The sequence below is a fragment of the Ctenocephalides felis genome, unplaced genomic scaffold (genome assembly GCF_003426905.1).
Source record: "Ctenocephalides felis isolate EL2017-DRISC unplaced genomic scaffold, ASM342690v1 CF-g0.4_SCAFFOLD_03573, whole genome shotgun sequence".
Classification (NCBI taxonomy): Eukaryota; Metazoa; Arthropoda; class Insecta; order Siphonaptera; family Pulicidae; genus Ctenocephalides; species Ctenocephalides felis.
The window spans coordinates 14,063,088-14,087,551 of NW_020539727.1; the positions used below are offsets into that span (position 1 = coordinate 14,063,088).

General features: G+C 27.1%; 1 protein-coding gene across 1 annotated transcript in view; it reads left to right on the plus strand.

Moving 5' to 3' along the window:
* Positions 1-21,099, plus strand: part of LOC113389568 — a 118,880-nt gene extending 97,781 nt beyond the window's left edge. The window contains exons 5-7 of the mRNA XM_026626588.1: positions 14,322-14,583; positions 17,905-18,085; positions 20,864-21,099. Of these exons, the coding sequence (XP_026482373.1) occupies positions 14,322-14,583; positions 17,905-18,085; positions 20,864-21,099 (679 nt within the window). The remainder of the gene's footprint in view (positions 1-14,321; positions 14,584-17,904; positions 18,086-20,863) is intronic.
* Positions 21,100-24,464: the final 3,365 nt, after the last annotated feature.

Genomic DNA, 24,464 nt, shown 5'->3' on the forward strand with positions numbered 1-24,464 from the left:
GAATTTGACTCATCTTCAGTGTATTTTATAAAAAATGCACACGACAAAATAGATATTAAAGTAAAATATTTGTAAAATTACAGGCAAAATGATTAAAGTATGAATTACTGGATATATTGAAGTGAATCTAGAATTATACAATTGATAACCATAATAAATACTATCGCAAAACAATAAACATATTTAACAGAATCATGTATATATTTATTATAATTCGTAATAAAACTCGATTTATATCTTGACTTTTTACGAATTTTATATTGCACTAATTTTTGAGAATTTATATACGATTTATAAACAATTCTGATTTTACGTCACTATTTACTATTACATATTTTATTATTCTATTTGTTATTTATTATAAATAACATACATAATCGAAATTCCGATTTTTGTTGAGATCAAGTTAGGTTCAGAAATTTTCTGAAACCATATTGTTACCAGTTTATATTTTTATCATATAAACTGTTTTTGCAATATTTTGTTTGTTCATTAAATTGCCTAAATTTTGATACTATTTATATAATAAAAGTTATAAAAAGATTACAAGGTACTCATAGTACCTTAAAATTTAACTGAAAATCATCTTAACACTATTAATTTCATTTTACAAGAATTGAGCTTGATTGATAATTTTTTTAAATTTTGATACTATATATGTAATAAAAATTATAAGAATATAAGTACCTTAAAATTTAACTCAATTTCTTAACACTATTAATTCCATTTTACACAGAATTTAGCTTGATTGATAAATTTCTTAAATTTTGATACTATTTGTGTAATAAAAATTATAAGAATATGAGTACATTAAAATTTAACTGAAAATCATCTTAACGCTGTTAATTCCATTTTACACAAATTTAGTTTGTTTAATAAATTTTCAGTCGCTTTTTTCGTGAAAATTGTAAACGAAATATTCGTAATTCATTTTTATAAAAATCAGTTATGTAATTATCATGGGTTGTTTATATATTATATCTATATATATAAAAGAGGATGGTGTTAGTTACAACACTTATAACTCACGAACGGCTGAACCGATTTAGCTGAAAGGTAGGGAGGTAGTTTAGAGCCAGGAGAAGGACATAGGATACTTCATATTCCGTTTTTCTCTCCGAAATGGCTGGACCTGCCTTTGCCAAAAACGAATCAGCACATCTACCCATTAATGGGAATCGAATGTCTTTTGAACCAATCAAATCGGTTGATTCGTGGTCTCGAAAACGTGGACGAAAAGTTGTATCCATACATACATACACACACATCCGCTTTTTCTGAAGTATGCCAAAATGTTCAGAAACTTTCAAAACATTAAGAAATGCAAAAATTTTCAATTTCGATTTTTGGAGGATTACAATAACTTATCCCACGGGAAGTTAACAATTATGTATTATCATGGGTTGTTTATATATTCCATCAAAGTCAATAATATCCCTTGCTTTCAGTAATATTTGTTTATTTATTTAGAAAAATAATGAACGGTATAAATTATTCCCATCATTTGCATTTTTCATATTTTTTACCAATTATGAGATTTTTTCTTTGTCTTCACACAAATCAAGAATTATAAAATACTATCGATATACTTGTTCGGACATATTTTCAGTTTACTTTGGCCATGAAGGCTGCAATCTTCATGGCATTGAGCTTTTACACTCTGTAGAAGGGGTGTCAAATTCATATCGGACTTATTTTTCTCATTTTTAAAGTAAAGTCCTTTAAAATAAATATAAGTTCTTCAATTAGAACTTAGTAAAAAATCGTTAGTGTAATAGAATTGCAAAAAAATACATAAATTATACCAACAAATTAGTTTTTCATACAGTCGACAGCTACAAAGTATAAATTATAACCTAACAACCTGAGTTATCGAAGGAGACTTAATACGTACATACAATGCAATTATATTGTAAATAATGTTATAGAACAAAAATTATGTTATCTTCATCATATTTCTCCTAAAATCGATCCTATCTGGTCGTTGGCCCTCAGTCTATTCTACTACTGTCTCATTTCTGCACCGGCGTTCTGTTCGGCCAGGAATCTGGTGCAGTACGATGCAGAAATTTGTTGGCGGCAGAAGCTAAAAAGCTCTCTGTTTTCTGTCCAGGATAATAATAATATTTGTAAAAAATTATGTTAAATTAATGTAATTTCATAGAGACTGATAATTAATATAATTTAATAAAGTTTACAATGGTGGCGAGTAGTGTGATTTAAAACTTTAATGTGGAGCTCGCAAATCGATAACTGTGTCGGGAAAGTGCAGTGAATTGCGTTTGATGGATGATTTTTTAATTTAGTGCCAGTGGGTTAAAGAAATATAATATATACATATTTTACAAAATAAAATTTTAAATGTACATATAAATTAAGCTATTAAGTGCACTAGTTATTCAAAGGTGTTTGTAGGATTCTTAAGTGCTTTAAGTCTTCAGAGTATTTTCTCAAGTGCTTCATAAAACTTATTAACTAGCTGTTTATATTGTTTTATTACTTTTGAGATTTCTATGCAATAAAATCTTAGTGTTTATGCTCAATACTAAGAACTTTATCAGTTTTATAGCCAAAATATTTTTATTCCACGATATATTCCAAGTCTTGTTCTTAAAATTCGAAATTTAAGGTGTTATGACGAATTTGTTCACGATTTTTAATCGTTCCTGTTAAATTTAGACGTATAAGTTTGAAATGTTTGAAATAGATTCTTTTTGCAAATTTACTTTATCACTTTTATAGCCAAAATATTTTCATTCTACGATATATTCTAAGTCTTGTTCTTAAAATTTGTAAGTTTGGGTATTATAATGAATTTGTCAAGAATTTTTAATCCTTCTTGTTAAATTCAGATGTATAAGTTGGAAATGTTTAATATAGAATTTTTTGCAAATTTACTTTATCAATTTCATAGCCAAAATATTTTCATTTCATATCTTACAAGTCTTGCTCTTAAAATTTGTAATTTTGGCTGTAATAACGAATTTGTCCAGAATTTTTAATCCTTCTTGTTAAGTTCACATTTATAATTTTGATAAGTTTATTATAGATATTTTCCAAATTGATATTTTGTACCAAATTTATTTGGCTTTAAATTAAATCAAATTGGAAGGTACAAATAAAATAAATTAGTACAACCGTCTAAATAATTCAATATTACTAACTAAAAATGTAAAGTTTGAGCTTTACAGCTAAAGAAAGATTTTTAATACAAAATGCATCATTCAAATTTATGTTATTTTTAAATTCACTGTTAGATGAATTTTTATCATAGTTTTGCCAACCTAAAAGACTTGTGACGCATTTTTTTAAAATTTGAATTGTTTATATGATTGTTTTATATTATAAAAGCCAAGTTTCTTAAAACTTTAATTTGCATTAAGTATTTTACATAATTTCTTAGCCTAAAATTTTCTACCCAGATTATCTAATTCTCAAAAATCTTTGGATTTTTGATATTGTAATATTATGAAATATTTTTGAAGCTCATAAATTTCATGCTAATTTATTTTTAAAAATATTTTTTGCAATCATCAATAATTTTCTTTTTCTCTTTCAGTTTTTGAATAAAGACAATAGTTTGAACAAATCTAGTCATATGGGATTTTTTTTTATCATTTCTTAACTACAGGTACATAGGTTGTTTCTTTAAATTATTTATATATTTCTTTTCTTTTTCATCAAAATTATCAAAATTTTAAACTTGATCTTTACATTTTTAGCTAATTATAAAGCACTGTTGAATTATTTTTTCATTAGAACTTATTTATTTAAAAGCTACTATAAATTTGGTACGAACAGTTTGGAAAAATGTATAATGAACATTTTAAAATTTGCCTTTTTTGTATATAATAAATCTAGATGTAATCAAATGAAAAAAGCTTCCAATTCCTAGACAAATTGAAGTTTTCTTTCCTCGAATTATTTTAAAAAACTTTTTAATATCAAACCTCTATCCTAAAGTTATAAAACAATAATTTTAAATTTACTAGGGTTAATTAAAATGAAATTTTAAGGCGGCAATATTTTTTTTAGTTAAGTCAAACCTAAAAAACTAACAAAATTGACACCTGTGACACCAAAATTGAAAACATAAGCATCCTAATTTTTGTATTTTTTTTATTCCTAATATAAACCGAGATATAATAAAAAAATATTAAAGATTTATAAAATGAAGGAAGATAATTCCTTGACGAGTAAATCATTTTTAGAACGATATAATTTATATTAAACTTCTATCTTGAAAATTCTAAACAATATCTTTAATTTATGACAATGTGTAATATTAAAATGAAAAGACAGTACTAAGTTGGAAAACAAATCTATAGAAATTATATTTCAGTATTTGTATTTTACAATTGCTGAAAATTAAAATGCTTTAAATCGCTACAAATATAAATAAAGCAAAATGAGCAAAATTTTAAATTGCTATAAAAATATAAAATGATTCTTTCTGATGTCCAAAATTATAACGAAGGTTTCAATTTATACTAAATTTTACTCAATTTAAAAACAAAGGACAGGTTAACATTTTCTTTAAATTTTGTAAATAAATAAATAAATATGTACTATTGGTACTTTTTAATTCAATTAAAAATGATGAAATTAGTGCAACAAAATTATTCTTCTCAGTTTATAACTTTTTGATCCATTTATCTTCAAAACTTAAGATAATCTTCATCAAAAATCAATTCTTTTCCTTTGGCTTATGATAAAATGAGATTTTATATAATTTCTATTTGATGTCATAGGATGTCAGAAAGGACAAAGCTAAAGATTTAATCGCAAAAGATTAAATCCTGTTTACTTAGTATATTTTTCATCTTATCATATCCCAAGAATAATCTGTATCATTTCTCTTAGCAAAATACCATGACATTTGCACGTCGAAAAGGTCAGATCGACATAAAGATTTAAACTTGCCCTTTGTCGGAAGGATGGGTTTAATTCTTTTAATGGAAATAATATATCAGATACATTTCGATAATATTTTAGTCGATGGCACATTGATATTTAAAATTGGCGTCATTTAAAATTGATTTTAAGTAACACATGTGATGATGGATTTTGGAGTCGGGGCTTTGAGAGGCATCTGGTTGTAGAAATGCCATTAATTACTACAAAGGCTTTGAAGAAGGTTCTTTGGATAAAAACACTTTTGAAGATCAAAGAGTTTTGGAAGATCGTGATTTTGTAATAAAGTTTAGTGTATCGATAAATGTTTGGGAATATTTATCCAGCAATCAGGAGAGGTGCGTTTTTAAGAGTTGATCACCTCACCTTTCAACTTCAAAATATGTAAACTATTTTTAGTACAAAATGACACTGACTGTTGACACTTATTTAATGAGCCAATCGTGTAGATTGTTCTAGACTTTAATTGAAGATCAGATAATAAATTTATAATAGTTGATGGTTGATGTTATCTGATACCAACATTTTGTTTGTTCTTATAAATTCCTGAAAACTTCACTTTCATTCTGCTATATTTAGCATATTTATTTCGATTCTCTTCAATTTCGTGACTAGAGTTCGTCACTCCTTTGCTAAAAAATAGAAAAAATTGTTTCGTTTCGTATGTTTGCACGTGGATTGCATTTTCCCAGAAAATCAATATCAAGTTGCAGAACGCACGTTGGGCGTGCTCCAACATGCGCTCTCTGTCCTCGTTGATATTTTGTCATTTTAATAAAAATATTGAGAAAAATATACACTTGAAATAATATAAAAGAAGAAATATTTATACAATAATATAATATAGGAGCCGATTCTGCGTTAAAATAGACCAATGTTATTGCAAGGCAATGTTACGCTGCGTTGTTCATATAAAATGGTACTACAAACTGTCCAAATGCTAAGAGGTTGCTGTGCAGCCAGGGGCTTTTGATAGAAAGTTTAAAATAGAAGAAGCACAAATGTAACAAAAAAAATCTTATCATATGTGCATCTTTATAGTGTGTCATAATAAAACATGTGAGAAGTAAGATTTTATGTGTAAGACGCCTCATAGCACAGCATTTTGGTAGCTTTTAGTACCATTTTGTATGAAAAAACGCAACATGACATGGCCTTGCCATAACATTGTTCTATTTTTCAGCAGAATCGGCCCCATAGTCAATGCTTAAATAAAATTGTACTAAATACAGTAAAGCTAATTCCGGTTGATGGAGTTGGTACATTGTCAATTATTATCGTCATACTGAGGATTTGTTATGAAGAAATATCTTCAATATTAATGATTTTGTCATTGCTAGAAAACTATATTCTTGAAATCTTCTCAATGAAATAATAATTATATACAGTAGACTCTCACTAATACGACACTTCAATAGACCTACACTTCCAGTAATCTGACACCATCGAGACCAATTTTTGGATTTTTTTTTTTGAAATTTCCACCTTGTTTACAATATCGCATGTTAAAACTTATGACTTTTTTTTAATCAAGGAATAATATTAGTTCTGTTGTTCTGCATGTCTTTTTCCTCCAGACTTTAGTAGGAGTAAGGTCAAAAAATATTTCAAACGGAATAAAAAGGGTTGATTGATATTTATATTTCATTATTTTAGGATGTTGTTTTCTTGTTTTATTTTAATTGAAATCGATTTTGATTATCATGCCCAGATTGTATTATTATGCAATCTAATGGATTCTAGTATTACATATCATTTTAAGACGAAGAGAATTTTAGTCAGTAGAAATTCTTACAAATTCTAGAATATAACCTTATCCGCACTTTCTTCCTAGTTGAGAAGAGTTTTTATAGTTGCTTGTGGGAAGTAATGTATTACGAGCATATTCTCTAACAAAACTAGTTGAAAGTTGCATTTTGTCTTAAGGCATGATTTTTTCACTCGTGCTTATCAATTTTTACCGAATGATTTTTAAATTTTTGAAACGTGTCAGTAGTTTTTGGGAAAACGTAGATGATATGTCTAATTCTAACAAACGTAAAAAAATACTACTCATTTTTCCAAACCTTGATGAATTTTTAAAATTCAACTACTTGTCGTTCAATATTTTAGTATGTTTTATAAGACCATGATCTATCTATATCGACATAAAAAATAAAAAAAATCGTCATTTTTTTTTCAATTATTTACATGAATTGTGCTAGCGAATCTTCACCAAAAACTAATCAGGTCGATTCCCATCCAATATCTTTCGAGCGGTTTTTGAATTTTTAAAATTGATTCAGAATTGTGGGCTTAAACGTGGACAAAAATTCTTTTACTTTTCGTGCAAAACTGAGGAACGATAGTCCTTATCGAGATACATCGAATGGTTTTTTTATTTTTTGAAATCGGCCCAGACGTTTTTGACAAAACGTCGACAAAAGGACAAAAATCGGCTCACATACAAACAAATACTTTTTCCAAATTTGGTCTCATCCGATTCAGAATTGCTTTAAACATCGAGAAAACATAAAATTAGCACATCGTGTTTTTTTAGCAAAAACATAAACTTCTCCTTTGGGAAGTTAACTATCTACTTCATTGGCTCCGTATGAAAGTTTGGCACAAAATCTACAAATCCTTCTACAAAATTTCTACTTTTTCTACTTCATCATCAATTTAAATAACTTACTCAATCCATTACCATGTTATTATCCTAAACAAGATTGAGAATTGGTTTTATCATTCCAAAAGTGCGTCTCGTCCTCCTATTTATAAACGATGACGGAAATAGTAAATTGTCACCGAGCCAAAAGATGGTCCCGATGTTTGATGACGATGCAAAAGTCGACTCATTGGAACTTACATTTACATATTATTATTACACAAGAAATTCTACTGATATTAGTAGATCTTAGAGATACAGAGAGAGAAATCTATTAAATCAAGGATATAATTTATTAGAGCGTGGAACTTATCGCTGGTCTGGATCGAGAAGGAATTCAGGATGTTGGATTTTGAAGATGTTTTTAGATATAGTTTGTGGTTGCAATAAAATGAATTGGAACACGTTGAGGCGATTATTAGTAGTTCTATTAAATCAAGGATAATTTATTAGGACAAAGAACTTATTGCTGGTGTGTACAGAGAAGGAATTCAGTTAGCAGTTTTAATTAAGACATTTACAATGAATCAAAGATCGTTAAAACTAGTTTTTTGGAAGTGTTATTTGTGGGTGATATTGGTAGTTTTACACCGGGTTCTATTAAATCCCAGGAATATGTTAAGACTTATTTTACGTCAGCTGTATTAGTAGATCTTCCAGGTCTAAACTAGAAAATTTGAAACCAAAGGTTTTGTGGGGAATCAAGCAGGCTTGACATCGTGAAAAAAACAATAAAACTTGTCATTTTTATTTTATCACAAAATTTTGTAATCAATAAATTGTTTATATTTTCATCCAATGGATTTTGTATTTTTATATTCATAACTTTTTCCCACACTGGTGTCACCCACGACGTTTGAGATGAAGACAGAGAAGGAGCATTATTTGGGCATTTAAAAAATATAGGTTTGGATGCAGCACCATAATCACTGGTCTTTCGTGACTACTTATAACCAGTTGTCGGTTCATCGTTGTTAACGCATTTACTACCTGACACCGGACTTCTGTTGGTATACTCACTTTGTATACCCAGACCTCAGTGTTTATTGCTGGCACAAAAATTAATTCTGAGCCTAGACCTTGAGTCATGAATTGAATTCACTATCAAATGGTTCATTGGAATCGCATTCAACCTCTCCTTGTCCGTCATTTTTATTTATCATAAAATTTTGTAATTAATGAATGGTTTATATTTTCATCCAATGGATTTTATATTTTTATATTTCATAACTTTTTCCCACAGTTTCATATAAAAACTTTCGATCATTTCTGATCGTTCCAAGGATCAGAAACAAATTATCCCAAGTTAGCAGTCAATTATCTCCCAACAGGATTAAAACTAACCACAAATCTTTCGTCGGCGAGAGAAAAGAAAGTAATATAATTCTGGAGAAATCTTAAAATACATCCGTTTAGCAGTTGGAAAGACGACATTAGAGGACTCTACATCACATATATATTTAAGTCAAAAAATTTATTGCTGTCGAAGGCATTTAACGTTCTAAGAGTTGTCCTAAAATAGTTCTTGAGAGTAATAGACGCGTCGACTCTGGAGCATTTATAGACACACCGACTGCAATTCTCAATATTAAGATAGTAAATTCTTGTAATAATTTGAATTGGACTAAAATATGGATACATATTGATATTGTAAAAAATAAGGCATAGTTTGGATTTAGAATCTCTAAAAAAATTTGCCACGACAAAAATCAAGATAACATCTTCTAAAATAATGATAAAACGAGGTACTATTCCCTTGTAGATTTTTTTTTTTTTTTGAAAACATTTACAACTCTGAACCACATCGCCTATAATTCTCAATATTAGCACTTTATCTAGATATAAATAGTAAAAACTACTGTAATTGAAAAAAAAAGTTTGCTTTTGGATTTTTTTGACAGTTGGTCATCTACTAAAATTAAAGGAGCTTTCGTATATTCATCGAACTTTTCCTGGAGATTTTTGTAATCATAATCAAGTCTCTCATTACATTCTATATGATTTTCAATTTATTTTTTTTTCAATTTATATATTGATATATTTTTTTTAAAAAAAGTTACCATTAGGAATCGATAAAAATTTTGCCTCGACTAGAAACAAGACTATCTACTAAATTCTAAAATAATGAAAAATAAAGTACAAGCTTCTGGATTTATTTTAAAACATTAAGAAATTAAGTCATATCGTCTTTAATTCTCATTATTAGGATTTGGATATACTAGAATTTAGGTAGAATACTAAAATAACTTGTATTATTAGACTTTGATATATTCGATTCTTGAGATAGGTAATAGTCAAAATCGTTTATTTCAATGAAAACAAGATATAAGAATTCCTGAAAAATACAAAATTAAGTTGGCTTTTCTATTGGATCTCTAAAAATTTTGCCACGACTGAAAACAACACCACAAAATTGTAAAATACTAAAATATAAAATTTCACTTTGTCGTTTTTTAAAACATTTACAGCTCTGAATTTTATTGGCTATAGTTTTTATAATTAGGAGTTGGAAATATTAGGATTTAATAATAAATAGTAAAAACTCTTATAAATGAGAAAAAAAATTAACCTCTAGATAGAATTTTGCTTTTGAAATTCTTTAACACTTGGTTATATTAAAATTAAGAAAGAGATTTGTCAAACCGTTTTGATGTCAATGAAAAGATATAAAAACCTATAAGAATAAATGATAAAGTTTGCTTTTGAGATCTCTACAATTTTTGGGCAACACTAAAAACAAGACAACAAAAGCCTTGAATTATGAAAACAAAAATAAACTACTTTTGGATATTTTTTAAAACATTTACAAACAACTCTGAATAATATCGATTCGGATTCTCAATATTGAGACTTAAGAATATATAATAATTATAAGAATAGTTAATATTTTTTTGTGTCTCTAAATTTCTGGACAAAACTAAAAACAAGATAACAAAATCCTAAAATTATGAAAAAGAAATTAAACTGTGCTTTTGGATTTTAAACAACTCTGAATAATATCGACTATGATGCTCTATATTAAGCCTTAAGAATATATAATAATTATAAGAATAGATAACATTTTTTTCAGTCTCTAAATTTGTGGACAACACTAAAAACAAGACAACAGAATCTTAAAATTATGAAAAAGAAAATAAACTGTGCTTTTGGATTTTTTTTTTAAACATTTACAAACAACTCTGAATATCGACTGTTATTCTCAGACTTGGATATATTAGAATCTATAATTAGAAATAGTGTCTAGGTGTTTTATTTTACCTTAAGGCAAGTTTCATAAAATTTCTAATACGTCTTAATCAACGGAAATTGAGATTCTGCTATTTATCTACAATTTACAACTGTTTATTTCGAAAACTTTTACTAATTTAATGTTTATTTAACTTTAAAGCGTTTGCTGCCAAGACTTAATCCATAATCAATACTTCTGTATATTGCTTTTTAAATGAGTTTGTAATATTTGGCAACAAAATTAAATTTTTTACATAATATTCGTTTCTCACTACAAAATATATAATTTATTATGCCAACAATGAACATCTTTGTATATATTTTTTCAAATTAAGTTGTAATATTTGTTGGCAAAACAACGCTCTAATATTTGCTTGCAAAAAACAATTTGAGTTGTTTATCGTTCGCTAATTGAAAAGCGAGGACATGGCCAATTGAAGCTGTATTTTTGCCTTAATAGCCCCCCAGAAAACAGAGAATCCAGTGCCAAATTTTAATCAAAACACCATCATAAATAGTAATAAATAATATATAAAATAACTAGTTGTATAAAACAAAAATTATGTTCTTTTACATGAAGAAAGATGAGATGTAGTTGAAGCATCAACGAGTAAAACATTCCAATGAGCATCGTTTTCGAAAAATTCTGTCAGGTCTCTCGAAATGTAACATACACATTATAATGAGTCAAAATAAATGGTAATATATAAAAAAATTAAAAATCTAGGTTTTATATTAAAATTTTGAAATGTAACCAGATTCAGGAGAGGTCCATTGAATTGATAAGTGTCATAAAAAAATATTATTATTAACTTGAAAATATTAGCATCATTTATCAATATGGTTCAATTAAATAATTATTATATTTAACGTAAGTTATTATAATAAAATAATAAGTAAATAATAAGAAGTTTGTTAGCACTGTCTACTGTATGAAAACTTAAAATAGCACTGTCCAAGATTTTACGAAATGATTCTATTATTAAGAAATAAATAAAATAATATAGATTCATAAATCCAACGTCCATAAATATTCGATATTATACAATTTTATGACATATTATTAAAAGTTTTAATGTTTTCTGATACGATTCTGTGTGTCATTAAATATTATTTTTACAGAACACTTCCCGCACGATCATAAACTCATGGGGGGACTTTATTTTATGCGCCGAAAATAATGCATAAAGTTATAAAATGAGATTTTTATTTGATAAACAAATGCAGAGTAGAATCCCAGTTGTGCCTAATACGATTTCCCGCATAATACGCCATTGATAATATGATATGACAAGGTCATAGCTTCATGGGACATAAAATTTATATCGCCCTTGATAGGTTTTTCAGCACAAGACTTGTTTTTTAACCAATGCCTGGAAAATCGTTTTAACGGGGTTTTACTACATTATGATCGATTTGATAATATACAAGTATTTTACATTTATTGATCAAATATGTTATTTCTTTTGTTCTTATCCAAAAGTATAAATTTTAAGAAGTTTTATATAAGTGTGTTTTATATAAGTGTATTTGGGTTATCATTCTGGAATCGTGCTGATTAGTTTTTAGTAAAGTTCGACCTGGACTTTTCTTGGTAATTAAATGTTTAGAATTTTTTTTTTTTTTGTTATTTTAATGAAACTCAATGCGTCGTTAGGGTTTATGGTCGAAACAAATGTCAAAATATTATATTTCTACAAAAAGTGCGGTAGAATTATAAAAATTCTGTGAAGTTCTTAATAATGTTCTGCGTATTTAAGACATACAGGCGCGTGTCTGAGTACTATAATTAATACAATGACATATTTTATAAGTTTTTTGGAAAAATATCAATTGAAAAACGCATTAATTAAAAAGTGAAAGTAAAAACTGCATTTACGAAGCTAAAATCTTACCTAAATATCCGAATCTCAATTCTTATGGATTAGGTCAATTCTTATACATATTAGAAAGTCCATGCAACTTGTCTCAAAACAAAATGCCACTTACGCCTAGTTTGTAAATTCCATAATTTGTATTTTCGTCAAAAGTTGACCGAATTCGATCAATTATTGGTATCTAATCGTTTCCTGCTAGGTTGGCCGGAAATTAACCGTTGTGCATTGTCATCATAGTTGACCATAGAAATATCATAATGTGCCATTACTTAAATACACACACACACACACACACACACACACACATATATATATATATATATATATATATATATATATATATATTAGCAAACCTCACGAACTCCGTTTCGCCGCCAGATGGTTTCGTGAAGAAATTTTTTGTTTGTTTTATATTTGAAAAGGAAAAATTTGTTTTTTTTTACAAAACAGTGATGAATTTATTTCGATTACAAAAATGAAGTGTTTTTTAGTTGAACTTCTCTAAGTAAATGAAAGTGAATCCGCCAATTATCCGTTTTATTGAAGTGCTCTTTGGTAAACCACATTTTTTGTCTTTTGGTCTGACGTTAACACAAACAAAGTGGATGGTTTTCCAACTCGTGAACAGGCAACGTATAACTGCTCATGTGAAAAACAATGATTTTCTAAATAATCTATTTGAAATTTATCCCGCAAAAACTAAGCGTTTGGCCTTGCGACTTGTTAATTGTCATTGCGAACGCAAGGCGAACTTATGGAAATTGCAATCGTTTGAAGTCAAACGGAAGACCAGTCGGAATCATTGGTATGTCACCAAATCGCCAGCAATTTTTGATTGAATGGTGAAATTCAGTGCGTGTACATCATTATTCTTTTCGGCAAGAATTGCTCGTTGACTTACCCAGGAAAATTCTGATAATTCTCCCTAATGTATTACTCGATGCCATGCACCACTAATTTTCTTAGCTATAAACCCTTGTGGAGCCCGAGACCTTTCCAAGGAATGCAAAATTGTCGAATTCGGTTCGTGCGTTCTGGAGTTATATCGCCAGGAAGGAAAACCCGACTTATTTTTATTTATCTGTAGATATGATTATCATTAATATCAGTAAAATAAAGTTACTAATATTTTTGCAACTATTAGGATTATTGAAAGTGACCAAAATGTTTCTATGTCAATAACAAGTGATACGGGACTTTTTTTAAAAGATATCAATATATTAATTATTATAAACAAAAACTAGTGCGAAAATGAAAATTTTCCGAAAATGAGTATTACTCCAAGGCCTAACAGTGCCGCCGCCAGTCATGGCGGACTGGTTTATTATGTGGTAGCAGTGCCAAGGTCTGAAGCCTGGGGAAATGACAAGAGGTGAAGACAAAAATTATATGTAAATTGTTTATTGTATCTATAAACCCAAAAGTAGCTTCTGTAATACCAATCAGTGCTAGTGTAAGTCATATTGTAGATTTTACCACTACTTAATTCCCTAAAATGGAAGTTGATTTATGCAAGGCGATGATAAATGATAGAACGCCATTTTTGTTAGTGTCCAGAGACGGCATAAATTTAAATTCGGTCCTGTCTCTGGGACCAATATAAAACAAGTACTCTTCAATGTGCAATCAATTACTTGTCTTCTTTTTTCTTCTAGTAACGAGTCAGGGTGGGACAACCCTTTCCGACCAGACGGCGAGCTCTCCCGCGAAGCCGATGCCATAGTATCCCTAATCAAAGGCGGTCAGCCGATCACTCCGGTGGCGGGCGAACCGCCGAGCACCCTGCTGAACTCTTCGGCCCTGTCGAACAATTCCTCTTCGCCCGGTGGTGCCGTTGCCAACGGCAACGCGGCCACCGTCACGGACGGATCTCCCGCCACCAACGGAGGCGGCCTGATCAAGAAGGACAATGCCACGGTAGGGAAAGATTTGATGAATTGTAATTATAATTGTCAATGGTTATGGTGGAAATATTATATCCGACTTTATATATTTTTTTTTTTTAATTTCAATAATTATTACAACTGTTAAATAATTAAAATCTAATAATATTGATAAATAATAACATAAATTTAAATAAATAACTTTAAATGTGGCTGCATATAAATTTTTATCATAAAATTTTTGCTTTATATTTGAAGTTCTTGAAAATTTTTCAGACCACTTTAAGATTTATTTTAAAATATTTTATTTTATATGTGATTTTTTTTTGGAAATTAGAACTATGACACATTTTTTCGAATTATTTTATACATGATAATTTTATATGTTATTATAAGGTGATCATATTTTTTCAAGTCAAAACAGTAGCGGTAATTTTTAGTTATGCTAGTCCGGGACGGGGGGAGGGGTGTATGCTAAAAACTGTATTATGATTTTAAAATAACAAATACTCTTTAAGGATGCAATGAAAGTACGTCTTTTTTAAATGAATCGTACGGAGCCGTGTTGCCCAATTCTTTTAGGCCACCAAATTCAACATTTATGTTAATTTAAATTATTTATGTTAATTTAAATTAACATTTGTTTCAAGTAATTTTTTTACAAATTTTTCCGGACATTTTTATATACATTGTTAATTTTTACGTGGGGTAAGTTATAGTAATCGCAAAAAAATCGAAAATGAAATTTTTTATCGTTATTTATATCTTTACATTTCAGAGGTTTCTGAACATTTTGGCATACTTCAGACTGTGCGTTTTTATTTTTTCCAAAAATTTTTTTTTTAAAAAAGTCTTTTTTTTCAACAATTTGAGATTGTTCAAAAATCATTTTTTTTTTCTCAAAGTTAAAAAAAAATTAATATATTTTTAAAAAAATAATTTTTGGTATGGGAAGTTCGAGCAATTTGCCTTGAGACTCGATGCCGTACACCACTAATTCTATGTGATTTTTTTGCCTTATTTTTTTTTAACTTATTTTTCAGGGTAAATTTATATGGCATTCATTAATGAATTTTCACTGACCCATTTTCCACGTAATTTTGTTTAGTTAGTCCTGTAAAAATTATTTTGCTCTATTGCTAAATATAAATGATGCATTGATTAAATATAAATGGTGAGATTTTAATAAGAAATTTTCTAAAAAATGTTTTTCTGTTAATTTTTTTATTGTTTTATTTGACCTTCAATTTTGTTAAATTTATTATCTACTTTTGCATTTGAACCTGAATCAAAAAGATCATTTTTTAAATCTTCACTTTTTTTTGGGAAACACTGGTGTAGAAATTTTAGACCTTGTGAGAAGTTTTAAAAATGTGATTGCGTTTGAATTTATGTTGTGTTTTCTAATTAGATATTTTATATCTTGTTAAATTTGAGAAAAATCTATTTTCAGTCTATTTAAACAAATGAAACAGTATTGTACAAATCTTATACAGAAATTTATAAATTGGTGGTGAAAACTTGGCACCATTTAAGTACATTTTTTAAACAGTTGTCAATTAAAATAATTAACCTAATAATTAATCTACGTTTGTATTTGAATAACCAAAAACAAAAGGGTTATGATGTGTCCATTTTTTAAATCATTTTTACTCGTTTTTGAAAACTCTGGTTTTCTTCAGACTCTGCGGGAAGGATTAGAAAAGGTTTAGAAAAGTGATTCTATTTGAATTTATGTTGTCTTTTTTATTTGGTAAATCAAATCCAATTAATTAAATTAATCAACGAATTGAATTTATACATTTTGTCAACAAATAAGTGTTAATTCAAATTTATTTGTTTATTCATATAATTAGGTTTATTTTAATTGCAATTTTGAGAAAACAAGTTTTTTTATTAAAATGTAGGTATGCATATTTTTGTGTTTATTATTGTTCCTTATAGCTTGACTATGTTGAAAAAAAAGCTGAATTTGAAAAGAAATTTTCATGAAGAAATTGGCAAACGTATCTTCATTTTAGTTAAAATAGGTTCAGTTAAAATTGTGCAGGATTCAACACAAGATTTAATTTACATCTCATTTTTTATCACTTTGAAAATGAGGATATTAAGAATATATGAAATTTTTGTGGCAGTTTTCATCTTTTAATTCGACTAAATATTTTTCAGCATATATTTTTATAAAAACAAAATTAAATCTCCATGAAAAAATCCGCTAACTTATTAAACCATTATTTTACTTTGAAAAAATATATAACAAATCTCTTTATAATTATGAACTATGTTATATGTGTATGTTTTTCTAGAACCCACACAAGTTTTTCAACCCATATTTTAATTTTTTAGGACATCTAAAATATATATTTTTTGAAATTTCTTGTATCATTCTTTATACTGTTGATGTTTATCATCTTTATTGGTGTGTTTATAAATATAAGCTTTACATATATATTTACATTCATTCGTCCAACATTGCAATAATTTTGTCGACAGGCACAGAAATAATTCCGGCCACGAAAATATTAAAGAAAATGATACTGCAAAACAAAGTACATATACAAAAAACAAGGTACTTCTCATTTTAGAAAAGAGAGTACTCTAAATTAGATTAGTCGAAATCATAAAATCAACGACATGGTTTTAATAATTTTTATATTTTGATATTTTTAACATTTTTCATCTTATATTTTTATTTTTTGCTAGATTTTTTTTATTATTCAACTTTGTCATTGCTTACACATCATCAAGAAGCTATCAAGAAAAAATAGAGTAAATGAAACATTTTTTGGCAAAATCTAGTAATTATTTTAAGCAAAATATTTAGGAATAAATTAAATAATATTACGTAAATAGTAATGTAAATTTTGAAAATATTTTTTATTTCTCTTTAATACATTTGTATATAACATCAATGAGGCGAATATTTAAAAGCATGCTATATTATTCTAAAATAAAAAATTTAAATTTAATTAGAACTGTATAGAATGATATTAAAGGGTGCTAAATATATTTTGGATTTTTCTATTTTATGTCTGATTAATTGCAACACCTACTCGTACGGATAATATGAAGAATATGTAAATAAAATTTTATTTTATCTTATTCAAAATATTATTTTACCGATTTTTATTTCTGAAATTGTAACAATACTGATGAGATTGTAATTAAGTATATTAATAATTGAATTTTATGAGATTTTCATCTTCTTCATCTACTATCATCCATTTTATTCATATTACACCAAACATTCTTAAACCCCACAAACCATCATTCAACTATCATCTATCACCATTATTTTTCTAAATCCCAAAATTTCTCAAACTTTCTTCTATTTCCTCCAATTATCTATCACCAGACGCTGTCCAGTGCAGTCCCTGCGACAACCGCCTCATCCCCAACCGGCAAAAACGGCACAGCGGCGACGAGTCCCGCAAAAGGGGGTGCAAGTTCACCAGTGGCGGTCCAGAGGGGCACTGTGCCCCAACAGTCGACGCCCCAGCAGGCCGAACTGGTGGTTCTGAAGAAAAAACCCAAATGCAAGTGCTGCGTTATTCAATAAAATCTATGGAGGAGGAGGACTGGTGGTTGCTGAGAGGGGATGACGAATATTGTGTTTTTATTTTTTAATTTTTATTTTTTATTTTTTAATTTAATTTAATTAGAGCTATATATATAGGTATAAATATTAAAATTAGGTTAAGATTGGGGATGTTGAGTGGGGAAGTGTCTGGCAGCTTTTTTGGTGCGTGGATGAGAGTGGATGATTTTTTTTAAGTTTATGACGAAAGCTATTTGGTTTGAGATAGTTGAGGATATTATTCGTGCTTATGTATAAGACATGTTTGGAAAAAAAAGTTTTTTTGACACGTTGGCTGCCAACCAAATAAGTTATAATGCATTACTTTCTAGAGCGCCTACTAAGAGTTATCTAGTTTTAATTGCAAACTCTTTAATTTGGACGTTTAATTTTTTTTACACATTGACTCCCAACCAAATATTTTGTACATTGACTCCCAACCAAATATTTTGTATTTTCTAGAGCGACAACTACGAGTTATCTCGTAATGATAAAAAAATTCACATAGTCATTTTTGGACAAGACTCTTTAATATTACCTTGGCATTCAACGTGTTACACATGACTGTATACAATTTTGATTTGGGAGTCATTTAATTTTTTTCGTTCAGTCATTAAAAAAAATCGAATAGTCATTTTTGAACAGACTCTTTAATATTGTCTTGGCAGACTCTTTGATATTGCATTGGCAGTCAACGTGTTACACATGACTGTATACAATTTTGAATTGGGAGTTTTTTAATTTTTTTCGTTCAGTCATTAAAAAAAATCGAATAGTCATTTTTGGACAGACTCTTTAATATTGTCTTGGCAGTCAACGTGTTACACATGACTGTATACAATTTTGAACTGTGAGTTGTTTATTTTTTTGATCAGTCATTTTCCTTGGGATTTCTTTTTTTGAATCAGGATAACTTGCCAAAAAAGAAATTAGAAAGTATATTAGGTACTAAGAAAATACATCTGGTACTTATAATAGTTTTTAATGAAACAAACTCATTTTACTAATCAATAATAATCAATTGGTTATCTTCATAGAAATCTTCAAATCTAATTTTTTCTTGTTCACAATTTTTTGTTATTCATAATTTACCTGTCATGAGGTTATTTTGCTGATCAAGAAAGCGCCATTTAAAGGTTTTAATATAGTTTATAGTTTAATATAGCTTTTACAAAAAAATTACTGAGCAAGTACCATCGAATATCTTCATAGAAATCTTTATACACTTTTAATTTTTTTATTTTAAAGCCCTCATTTATAATTCAGTAAATTTACCCAGATTTTTTGTGATCACTAAGGCTTCAATTCTATCAACACCTTAAATATTATTATATGCAAATGATATCCTTAACTATTTCTAAAAATGCACTAAACAATGTAAATATTGTTTTAATTCATAATTACTATCCCAAGCTTAATTTGGGATAAAATATAATCCTGGTTCAACACTTATTTTCAACAAAATGATGATTTTTTTAAATATTTTATTCTTGACTTTTATTCCGTTTGTGCAGGATTTAGTTTACTCCATTTGGTCAAATATGAATAACAATTTTGTTTCTTAATATATTAGCATATAATTTTTTGTATAAATTGAATAGTTGAGGATATTATTCGTGCATATTTACAATACATGTTTGGAAAAATCAAACTTTTGACACGTTGACAGCCAACCAAATATTCTGTGCAGTGTTTTCTAGAACGCCAACTACTGAAACGATATGAAAAAAATCGAATAGTCATTTTTGGACAGACTCTTTAATATTGCCTTGACAGTCAACGTGTTATACTTGACTGAATACACATTTTAATTGGAAGTTATTTTTTCTTTCGTATTACTGATCAAGAATAATCAATCGGTCAACTTTACAGAAATCTTCAAATTTAATTCCTTCTTGTTCACAATTTTTTGTACTTAAAAATTTACCTGTTCTGAAGTTATTCAGCTGATCAGGAAAACACTATTTAAAGCTTGGACTTAACATAGTTTTAACAAAAATTTTACTGAGCAAGTACCACCGAATATCTTCATAGAAATCTTTATACACATTTAATTTTTCATTTTACAACTTTTACAATTTAGTAAATTTACCCAGATTTTTTGCGATCCAGAAAGCTCCAATTCCATCAACACCTTAAATATTTGTTATATGCGAATAATATTCTTGACAATCTTTATAAAAATGCACTAAATATTAAAATTATTGCTTGATTTTATCATTTCGATTCCAACTTTATTTGGAAATATAATTTAAGAAAATTATGAATTCGGTTCAACAAGATGATAATTTATTTCCTTAAATTATCTTTGACTTTTAATCCTTTTGTGATTAATTTTAGTTTGGTGCATTTTTGTTCTTAATATATTATATATACATATATATTTTGAAGTAAAGTGATGGTAGTGAGTATGAATGATAATATTATGACGCCTGTAAGCCACTGATTAATTTTTATGTAAGCTGGAAACAATTGGCTTTCGTAAAGGATAAATGAATAAGGATTTATGATTATATAGATTTTGTCATTTTTAATCATCATAGTTTTTGTTGATTATCTAGGATAAATTCAAAAATTCTTGAAATTTTTGCAAATGCTATTTTGCATCATGAATTTGTTGGATCACAATCTCACTAAATTTCAAATCACGGAGTTATTATTGATGATTTTTTCAAAATTTCTTTTGGGATCATAAATTCACTGAATTAAAATCTTTGGTGTTATTATTGGTTATAAGATAGTCCAGGATTTTCATCAACGAGAAATCAAAACGAAGAATGTTCAAAGGTTGACCAGAAGTGTCCACAGGTTGACCAAGGTCATTTGAAGATCGTCCAAGGTCATTTGAAGATCGTCCAAGGTCATTTGAAGGTTGACCAAGGACATTTCAAGGTTAACCAAGGTCATTTCAAGGTCGACCAAGGATATATCAAGATTGGCAAAGGACATTTGGAGGCTGACCAGGAATATTAACAATCAACATTTCATTCAAAAACGTTTCAGCCACTCCAGGTGTAAGTTTGTTATTATTTTCTGTAATACTTTTGTTTTGGTGGAAATTGAAACGTGTTAATTTCAGACTTAAATCTTTCAGTTTTTTTACTTTTTTATTTGAATTTTCTTCCATCAAAAAATGATTATTTCAAGCTTTCTTTCCGGATTTTTTTGTTCGTTAAATTTCGTTTTTTATGGAGATTTAAACTATCCAGAAGATATGTAAACGGATCAAAATTGTGTATTTTTTATTTTATGAATATTTTATTTTTAACCCTTTCTACTCGGATGCCACCGCTCCGGCGACAAAATTCGTATTAAATTCGCAATTCGCAATTGGAAAGGGTTTATTTATTAAAGTTTTTGATATTTTTATTTTCATAAATTGCATTCTTCTGTTGCGATCGCAAACAATGGACAAGTTTGCATTTTTTTTAATTTGGAACGAACTAAATTTTGATTTTGTAAAATTTATAATATATATAAATATATATATATATGTATATATATATATATATATATATATATATATCAAAGAGTAAATTTTTTTTACCTTATTTTTATATCCTTTATCCGGCTTACCGAAAAATTGATCAAAGGTGTTTGTATAAGTATTATTAATTATTATTATATTTATTAATCATTAAACAACAAAATAATATCTACTTCTAAGCTTTGTTCTAGAAATAATTTTTTTTAAAACAACACACAACACTTGCATTAATGTATAAATAAATTAAATTAAATAGATGGATTTACATAAAAAAAAACGTTAAGAATCTAATATATTAAAATTAAATAATATATTAACACGTTGTTTATTAAATAAAATAACGTATGAAAGAAGAGTCTTATTTTTTCATAAGATAATGTTTGTAAAACAAAACAAAAAAAATGATAAATAGTATTTATATTATCGATATTCATATTAAAAAAATAATGTACAAAGCAAATTTATTGTGAGGATTTTTTTTAATTGGTAGCTAGCGAATGGATGAGGATTTTGGAGAAAAAAAATGGATTTTTTAACTCCAATTTTTTTTCCAAATCAGTACGAATGTTTTTAGTGTAAGAATTTATGTCAACTACTGTAAATGTCGTTTTTTTTTTCGAGAAAACAATATTTATTTACTTCATTCGTAGAATGTGATAGTATTCAAAGGTTTTAACTCGATCGAATGTCGTAGACATTTTTGTTTTCGAATTAGAATAAAAAAAACAATATACTTACTTGGAACTTGGTTAGGATGGACGTCCTTTACCTTCAGTAGAAGAAATTCTTTTACATTAGATGAAATTTTTAGATCTGCACCATTACCATCACCAATTGACCAATCTGTTTGTAAATTTGTCAATTTTAGGTGAAATTCATAAGATATTTGCCATCAGTGTTCTAAAAATAAGATTATTTAGGGTTTTTTGAAGCACCTGCTATATTGTTGTAGCTTTTGTGGATAAATACTGAATCTAAAAGTATATATATATATATATATATATATATATATATATATTTCCTTTACCAGATCTGAATATTTCTGTCACAAAAAATCAAAATGTAATATTGTGTACATAAAACTAAAATTTTAATGGTCGTATTTGAACTTACAAATAAGATTATTGCTTTACTTGTCACAATTACTAACAACTCTATATATAAATATATATAAACAGAATAATATATATATATTTGTGTTGAAAAAATATAACAAATGCATACATTTTTTTTAAATAAAATGTATCACTATTCATGATGTACAATTGTTGAATAGTCTGCAATTGATTAATAATTGATTATAAATATATAAGAAAGTCTATTATTGTAATGATGATGATGATGATCCATATTTATCATTGATTTTGTGGAATCCTAGTTAAATATAATAAAAATGCATTATTTAAGTAACTACATTTGAAGGTTTGATTCGAATATGATTTTATTTTATTATATATTTTAAATATTTTTGATATTTTTTATTAAATCGTACCCAATTATATATGAAAGATCCTGAAGAACTTAATGAAATTTATTTGAAAGTATAAATTAACAAATTAGAAATTTAAAAAAAAATGAACCCAGAATAAATTATTCTATTTATATTCTTTTCAAATTTTTATTAAATAAAAATTTGTAATATTGTATTAAAAAAATGGGATAAATTAATTTTTTTAAAGTTGAAAATATAACAATCTTCATAGAAATTTCTACTTGATGAAAAAAATATGAAATTTTAGAAATTATTTTTGTCTTAAAGTCATATACTAGAATTTTTTCTTCATGAATTTTAGTATTAATTCAATTGTAGAATATTTTTCATAAATGAAATTACAATGTTAGGTTTCAGGATTTTTTTTGAATCGATGACGTCATGTGAAGGATATTATTAAAAAAAAACTTACTATTATACACAAATTCAAAAGTATTGTATAAATAATTGAAAAAATCAAATTTTTTGAAGCTGAAAATATAAAAATCTCCATAGAAAAAACTATGATGAAAAAAATGAAATTCTGAAAATTATTCTAGAGTAAAATGTTTTTTTCATAAATGAAATTACAAAGTTATGTTTTAGGGATTCTTTTTAATCAATGAAGTCATGTAAAAAATTATTATAATTCATTATTACAAATCTATTTTTTTGAAGCTGAAAATATGATTTCTACTTGAAAAAAATATGAATTTCTGAATATTATTTTTGTCTGGAAGGTTAAACACTAGAATTTTTCTACGTTTTTTTTTGTTATAATTTATTTTCCTTAATCAAGACTTCAATGTCTTATTTACAAAATTGATCTGTGGTTTTTCTACATGAATTCTAGAATTAATTCGAGTGTAGCATTAGTTAGTTTTTCATAAATGAAATTTCAAAGTTATATTTTAGGGAATTTTGTTCATCAATATAGTTATTTAAAAAATTTATAATTTACTATTACAATTTATTATTACAAATCTATTTTTTGAAGCTGAAATTTTCATAGAATTAAAAATAATTGATAAAAAAAAAATGAAAATTATTTTTGTTTCAAAGGTCAAAGGCTAAAATTTTTTCTACAAGAATTCTAGAATTAATTCGACTGTAGATTGTTTTTTATAAATGAAATTACAAAGTTTCATTACAAAGGTTTTAGGGATTTTTTAAATCGATGAAGTCATATAAAAAATGTTATTAAATAAAACTTATTATTATACACAAATTTAAATGCATTGTTTAAAAAATTGAAAATGAAAATAAATGTAATTTTTTTAACTGAAAATATTAAAAGCTCCGAATAGAAATTTGTACTTGATGAAAAAAATATGAAATTTTGAAAATTATTTTTGTCTTAGGTAGAAACAAATACTAGAA